The 7,577-nt window shown below is 44.6% G+C and overlaps 1 protein-coding gene across 1 annotated transcript in view; it reads right to left on the bottom strand.

Moving 5' to 3' along the window:
• DOCK5 (dedicator of cytokinesis 5) overlaps window positions 1–7,577 on the bottom strand; it is a 115,371-nt gene that overhangs the window by 16,969 nt on the left and 90,825 nt on the right. Inside the window, exons 30-38 of the mRNA XM_009995016.1 lie at window positions 6,840–6,918; window positions 6,233–6,333; window positions 5,146–5,204; window positions 4,513–4,667; window positions 2,855–2,940; window positions 2,174–2,330; window positions 1,600–1,640; window positions 1,402–1,492; window positions 59–178 (exon numbers count right to left, since the gene is read on the bottom strand). Coding sequence (XP_009993318.1) covers window positions 59–178; window positions 1,402–1,492; window positions 1,600–1,640; window positions 2,174–2,330; window positions 2,855–2,940; window positions 4,513–4,667; window positions 5,146–5,204; window positions 6,233–6,333; window positions 6,840–6,918 — 889 coding nt within the window. The remainder of the gene's footprint in view (window positions 1–58; window positions 179–1,401; window positions 1,493–1,599; window positions 1,641–2,173; window positions 2,331–2,854; window positions 2,941–4,512; window positions 4,668–5,145; window positions 5,205–6,232; window positions 6,334–6,839; window positions 6,919–7,577) is intronic.

Genomic DNA, 7,577 nt, shown 5'->3' with positions numbered 1-7,577 from the left:
TTTCCCTTAAAACCAACCTCTGTCAGCTGCATTCACCAAGCCAAGCAGAGACACTCACCTTGCCCTTGTCAAAGAAGGAGATAATTTCTTGGTAGAGTTTTTCCTTAAGTTCCTGTTGTGAGTAGACGTAGTAGCTGTCCCTCTGCAGGAGATGGGGGACACATGGCTTCTCAGACCACTAGTAGGGAGATTAAAAAGGCAGAGTTGAAAGAACTGGAACCTTTTCAGATTACCAGATCCTTACAGTGCATAGACTCACCTGCATTCCAAACAAATCCATCAAAGCAAGGAAGTTTTGCACTGAGAGAAGCTGAGTGGGCTGACTCATGACACAGGCACAAACACCACATCTCAGCAGCATGGTTAGGATCACTATCTTAGAATGGTTTGGATGGGAAGGGACCTTAAAGATCATCCAGATCCAACCCCCTGCATGGGCAGGGACACCTCCCACCAGCCCAGGCTGCTCCAAGCCCCATCCAACCTGCCCTTCAGCACCCCCAGGGATGGGGCAGCCACAGCTTCCCTGGGCAACCTGGGCCAGGCTCTCACCACCCTCACAACAAAGAATTCCCTCCTCATCTCCAACCTCAATCTCCCTCTTCCAGTTTTAATCCATTAGGATTACTACTAGCTAGTAGTAGAATTACTATTCATTAAGATAACTAGCAGCCAGCATGCAGTAACCTCTTAAACCACCCCAGCCAGCTGCTCAGAGAAGCACCTGATTATGCTCTCCCACTACATGTAAACAGCCAGAAAGCTTCAGTTATTGTGCCCACTTTTTTCCTATATAAACAGTTAATTTTAAATCAATTTAAGAATTCATCTAAACTTGTACAATTTTTAAAGGCATATTTAAAATTAACTTTAAATACAAGTTTAATTAAATCTGCAAAACTGGTATGATTTTGGTTTAAAAGACTTAAGCCAGCTTTATTAAGTGTGTGCTTTATTCATCTGAGGAAGACAGGAAGAGGTTGACTTAAATGCAAATTAAGACAGCCTAGGCTAATACAATTTATACTGTTCATACACAAGTGGAAAAAACTGTACTATGACCCCAAACAGAGAGATTTTCTCCAGCTCACTACAGCACTCTGCTTCACCAAGAGTGTGGAAGAAATTGGTACCAATTACACTTTTGCTTTAATCCATTGAGCTACTCTGCAATTTGCAAAACTGTGAAGCTCCTTAATGACCACTAGTTTTGAGGTAAGGCAAAGTCATATCACAGTCATATCACTTGTGTAGCCTCAACAAACAATGACCACTAGTTTTGAGGTAAGGCAAAGTCACATCACAGAAAGAAAAGAGTGAATTGTTTATTCTGAGCCTTCTGAACTTCATTTAAAACCCACACCATGACATGGGAACTGAGAACTGGCTTTGGAGTAATACCTGGAGCAGCTCTGCATGGAGGAGGAGAGTGTATGCTGCCTCTGTGAAGTTCTCACAGTCTGTGTGCAGGTCTCGGAGCTTATAGAGATACCTAAACAAACAAAAAACAATTGCTACTTGATGGGAAGGGTTCCTGTGTCAGTGCACAGAGCACCAAGAGAAACAAAGGCTTCTCTACAGGTTTATGGGGGGAACTACCTGATATAAATGTCTTCTCGTTTCTTCTCCTTATAAAAATTCTGCCAAGAAAAGATCAAACTTTAGACTGCACCAAGTGCCATGATTTGCATAATCATCTTCAGTCAAGTAACTTAAGCATCAGTTCTAGGTATCTCAAAGATCTTTGCTGTCATTTTGCTTACTTAGGTGCATATATCCTTGCAGCCATCCCTTTCACATAACGTGGGGCTACTATCACCTCTAGCCAAGGGGAAAGTCAAAGACAGAAAGTGGCTTGTCCAAAGTCATACAGGCTCATTGCAGTGGAACAGACACTTAAACCCACACTTCCCCAACTCTCAGCCATCTCTCCTGCCTGTATTCCAGGGTTTCAGATTGCCCTGCAGACAAGGACCAGCCACATGACTTGCTTTTGGACTGTCCATCTTTCTAAGCTTTACAGCTGTCAACAGCTGGTGGCCCGATTTGGGCCCATCACTAGGCAGAAATGGCATAAAGAATTACTTTAAAACCTACAACAAAAATCCTTCAGAACCCACAAAAGCCAGTTCAGTGAGGAGACAGCCCAGCTGAACCCCAGCCCTGCCCATACCAGCACATTGACAGTGCAGCTCATGCGGTTCTCCTTGCTCTCATCATGCATGATGGTCCTGTAGTCCAGCAGGTTCTCCAGGAGGCTGCTGACCAGCAGAGCAAACACCTCTCCAGAAGCAGACAGGTATTTATGCTTCCGACAGTGCTCCAGGAGGCTGCAGGTACACCCAGAGGGAAGGGAGGGAACACTCAGTTAGCTCTGAGCAGTGATAAGTAGAACTTCAGAGTAAATCACCCAAAGAGCCCCCAGCTCAGAGTCAAACATATTTCCTGAACACACACTCCAGTGCAGCACAACTCAACACCCCCACCTGAGATGCCCAAAGTCAGGCAGGACAAAGCCTGCCTTGATCAAAAACCTGGGCTCTACTCTTGGTGCTAAAAGGCTCCTCTGACTTTGCTTTAACTCTGAGCCTGCTGTTCTCAAGCTTCTTCACTTATAAACCCCTGGCCAGTTTGGCACCTGCCTTTAGGCTTTCAGCTCAGGGCAGCTCAGCAACCTGCTGCTCCAGAATAAAAGCATTTCAAGGCAAACAGTCTTAGAATACCTGCATATTAAGATCACTATCAACTGCACTGCTTCCCTTATCACTGGGGTAACAAATCAGGGTCTGTTTGTACTAGAAAAATAGACAACTAAGCTGTAAAAAAGAGCCTCCATGTTCTTTATAAAACTTACAGTTTCTCCAGTAAAATCTTGTACTGTTCATCCCCTCGGCCACCCTCCACCTCCTGATCCAGCTTGGTTATCAACTCATTTTCAAACTGAAAAGGCAAAATCCACAATCAAATAGACAGCAGTGTGGCCTAAACAGCAGCAATGCTTCCAGCTGGCATTTCTGACCTGCCCCACCCTCACATGCTGCTTTCACAAGCTAAGCTGGAAGATGCTTTCACTGTTTGTACAGGATAAGATGGTAAGAAATAAGATGACAAGATTTGCAGCAAGGAAATTGAAGTCCCCCTCTCTTATCCTAAGACACTGGAGAGTCATGCTTTGGGGTGATGCTTTGTCTTCTCCTCCATCCATTAGCAGCTCAGCTGTGCTGGGATGGAGAAGCATCTCAGCAGCCAAGTTACAGATTGTAAAGGTCCTCCACTAACCCTGAAGAAACTGAACTCCTGCCATCAGTCAAGGGCAAGTCATAACTCTCTGGCCACCAGAAACACTGTGACTACTAATTAATGCATCTTCTCAAGCTGCAAGAACCAAGGCTTGTGTGATTGTCTGTTGAGCTATAAAGACAAACCCAGTTATGTGCAAGAAGGTCAAATACCCAGTCCCAGTTCTAACTGTAGCTCACATATAAACACCACTGGAATGGAAAATCCATGCCCCACACATCCTGCTCCCTTCTCCCAGTTCCAAAAATCCCCAAGACCCTGTGGCCAACCACACTGAAGACTGATGACCCCAGGGGAAGAAAGATCCTACATGCACACTGAAGCTGGGGTGTAAGCTGGTGTGAGGATGGTGCCTGGGGAGATGCACATCACATCTGACAACAGTCAGAAATGCCAAGGTGGCTGCCTTTTGGATGGATGGCTCCTATCTCCAGGGAGAAGACTGTCTACAGCACTACTACAGTGTCTCCTGCCTGCCAGTTGAGATGTTAAAGTCTGATATCCCCAGGGAAAAATGGAAGAATAAGTCCTTAGCAACTGCAGAGAAAACTCAGGGCAAAAGCTAAGATCCTCCTTTTCCTTCCTCACTTTCTGGTGCTCTCCCAGTAGCAGTCAAAGGTAACTTCTAAAGAAACTAGCACAGGGTTGGACTCAGGAATCCAGGGCCTGTTCCCTGCTCTGTCCTTTCACTTGTGTAGCCTCAAGCAAATCATGTCTGTCCTTTGTATCACAGTTCTACTTTCCATACTGGTGGCATCAGTCTTCACAAATGTGTTCTAAAATTTAAGGTTAATAACAGACTAAGGACTGAACAGTTCTGAGTGTCCAGCAGTTTTCTCTATGGTCACTTATATTTACAGCCAAAAATTTGCCATGGGGGAATTTCAGTGTTAAAAATGTATCTAGACACTATTCTGTAGAATCTTAGGGTCTCCAGATTTCTTCACAATTTAGATGTGTGTATTCAGACATCTACTAATGCAGAAAAAAAGGAAAAGGGTGGCTCAATAATTACCAAAGTCATGCAAAAGTAAAGTCAGGGAAAGAACTGAAGAGTTCTGGCTCCTGCAAAAAACTTAACAATCCATCCAAGTGTTTGGCATAATGCTTGGTTTGTGTGTGGTCTTCCTGTTTGGTTGAAATGTTCCCTACTCCCTCCTTGCCCAATGCAGAGTGTGGAACATCTGCACTGAAGATCCCAGACCCCCTTACCATGTGGAAGTTTCTGTTCCCACTGAAGTTAAACTCGCACTGCATCATGTCGAAGAAGATGGGGATGGTGGCTTTCCTCAGCTCAGGCTCTGGGACAAGGGTCACCTCCAGGATTGGCCCTACCATTGCTGGAATGAATTTTATTTTGTGGGGACCTGCAAGAAAGTCAGATACATCCTAATAGAACATGGCTGGATTTGGATATCCTGACGTTTAAGCACATTATTCATATAAATTAAAGACCATAAAACTGAGACACTGTGCTTAGCAGGCATCTTATGTGTATGGATACTGAAGGTAGACTTCACATGTTATGGTTCCAAAACTCTGGAATAATCCAGGAAAATAACCAATGTGAGTTGCATGCATGTTGGAAACCACAAAGGCTCTCCAGAAAATTCTCCACTTGTCCTTCATACAGTAGAACAACCTTTATAAAGAATCTAACAAATTAGCTCAGCAGCTGACATGAGACAAGAAGCTACTCCCAGAAAAAGAGATTTTGTGCTCTGAAACAGCTCAACCTAAAGTGTATTTTCCCACATTAAACATGAGCAGCTTTTATAAAGAAATAAAGGATTTGAAACCCAGCTCAAGAGCTTGAATAAAGAGAATTCTTTAGCTGGAACTCACCCAGATTATACCACATATCCCTGATTTTGAAGCCAATTTCTTTCCTCATGTCCCCATACCTAGGAAAAAGTATTAGAAAGAAAAAGATTTAAAAGGCCTAGGCATTGAAACTGCCTTAGAAAGTTGCAGAAGAAATTTAATGGCAAAACCACAAAACCTATTACCCTCCTCTTAGAAAAGCACCACACAAACCTGAACGTGCTGGGACCCAGGGGTTCCCCAGAATAACCTCCCTACTAAGGGAAGTTCCTCACTATTATGTGCCTTTTGTTGTCAGGAAAAGAAAATTGGCTTCATCCTGGCTCAAACCAGGACATCACCACATCTTTTATCTTCCTTACCCCAGCCAGCAACAAAGCTGCAGTCCTCCTGTTTCCTGTTATTCTAAAAGTTTTGTTCTATTTGGTGTTTTTCCCTAAAAGCTTCAACTTGACATTACATTTAACTTGAAGAGAATGGAAGAATCTTTAACTACCAAGCTCATTAAAGTCCTCATTGCTGCAGGAAAAAGATGGCAAACATTAACTAGGTATGCCCTAATAAAACTCTGTCAAGATCTACAAAGACATTTAGGCATTTGATTCCAGCTCAATGCAGAAGTAAAAGGTGTTCAGTGTCTTGGCAAATTTTGCCAAGTGACTAAAAATTCCTACTGTTGGGTTGATTAATGCCTCTGACATGTTCTCACTTTCAAAACAGAAAAAACAAAGAGGGGACCAAAAAGTTGCAGAGGTTTTAGGCTCCTTTCTTATCTACTTTACACAATGGCTGAGGAATTGCAGAAGGTATTGGTGTGGGAACCATGTCAAGCCTTCTAGGACAGACCTTGCAGTGGGAAAAATCTTTTGGCAAGGTGCTTAAGTTCAGCTCAAACAACTCAGGATCTGTCTGAGCAGACTCACACACCCACAGTGTGAAGAGCTGACATCTGTCCTAGTCACCTCTCCTCCCCTTATCATTCATTAATCCAGCACTTCCATGGCATTTTTCATCTCATCCTAAGATGGTTGCAGGGTATGTCTGGGACAGTCCAAACGAAGCATCTTAAAAGGAAAAAGGTCTGGCAGCTTTTAAAGTATAAACTCACTTCTTGATGATTTTGTTGCGTTTGGCTTGTGAGAAGGTCTCCAGCTGGAGGGATTCGTGAGTGAGAAAGGCCACTGCCAAATGGAAATAGTTATTCCAGAGCTGTGGGAAAGAAACAAGCCTCAAACAGGAGAAGACAAAGGGAAAGCAAGAACAGATCTACACAGCCTCAAGTGCTGTGCTCTCCCAGGTGAGTGTTAAGGAGGAAATGCAGCACCAGTGATGCTGCTGGTTTGTACTCAGCTACAGCAGGCAAGTCTGAAGCATAGAACAGCTTCACATTTCTCACTCTTTTTAGCTTATGCTTCCCAGCTAAAGGAAGTGACACTGGGCACACCCAGGCAGTATTCTGCTCTGCACTAGGCAAGCAGCTGCAGTCAGCACACTGCTCAGCCTGGGCTCCTAAGGCCCTGCAGCAGCTGTGTGTGCTTGCAACTTGCTGCTGCACTAACCACAGCTCTGTAATTCTAAACTGCTTCACATTCTGCTGCTTTGTTATAAAAGACTAAGGGCATTTTCCACAGGCATTCTCCATATCACCAAATCTGTTCTTCCTGCCTTTCAGGACTGGGGTCCCACAAGAAGATCCAGGAAGAATGGAACATTACCTGGAGTTCAAAATTTGCTTGATCCAGAAAGTACCGGTTGAGCACGGAGGTGAACTGGTTCACTGCCCGCAGGAAAACCCTGCAGGAGAGAAAGTGTCAAGTAAAAGGTGGCTCTTGAAAAAAAAACAGTATTGCTGTTTATGAGTCCTACACGTGAGCTGAGGAGACAAGACCCTGTCTGTTCCAAACACGACAGGTATTCCTTTCTAATGCCATTTCACTTCTTTCCCAGTAGAGGGACATTCCGGCAGGTTATTTCTCTGTAAACAGAAGAAACCTTGACTGGAGGCAGGTGAACAACAAAACCACTTTGGGGTCATGCAATCTCTGCCAGTGCAGTGTCACTCCAGATGGGAGCTTCTCCAGTTTAGACTGTCCCCACCACTGAAACATTCAAATACCCTGCTACTGGCATGTCCTTCTCCACTGCACCCCCATGAGAGGGGAGCTGTGCTGCCTGCTGAAGGGGACATGCATGACATGTGTGCCAGGTGCAGGTTTGTTGTCTCTTCATTGTCTCCCCAGTGCTGTTGATGCCCCTGCTGGGGCATGGGTACCAGGTCTGGGCCATGTTTTGGTGCTCAGCAAGCCAAAGCCATCCCAGTCGTACAGACTTAGCAGGAGAGCTGACTCCCACAAGGCCCAAGTCCACAGCAGAGCAGTGAACCAGGGTAGCTCTAGTTTACAGGCCAGCACACTAAACCCTAGACTATATTTATGTCCAGCTTTACATTTGCT

Source organism: Chaetura pelagica, unplaced genomic scaffold, assembly GCF_000747805.2.
Source record: "Chaetura pelagica isolate M959 unplaced genomic scaffold, ChaPel_1.0 scaffold383, whole genome shotgun sequence".
Taxonomy (NCBI): Eukaryota; Metazoa; Chordata; class Aves; order Apodiformes; family Apodidae; genus Chaetura; species Chaetura pelagica.
Note: the sequence above shows the minus strand (reverse complement) of the source record. Positions and strands in the feature narration are given on the sequence as shown.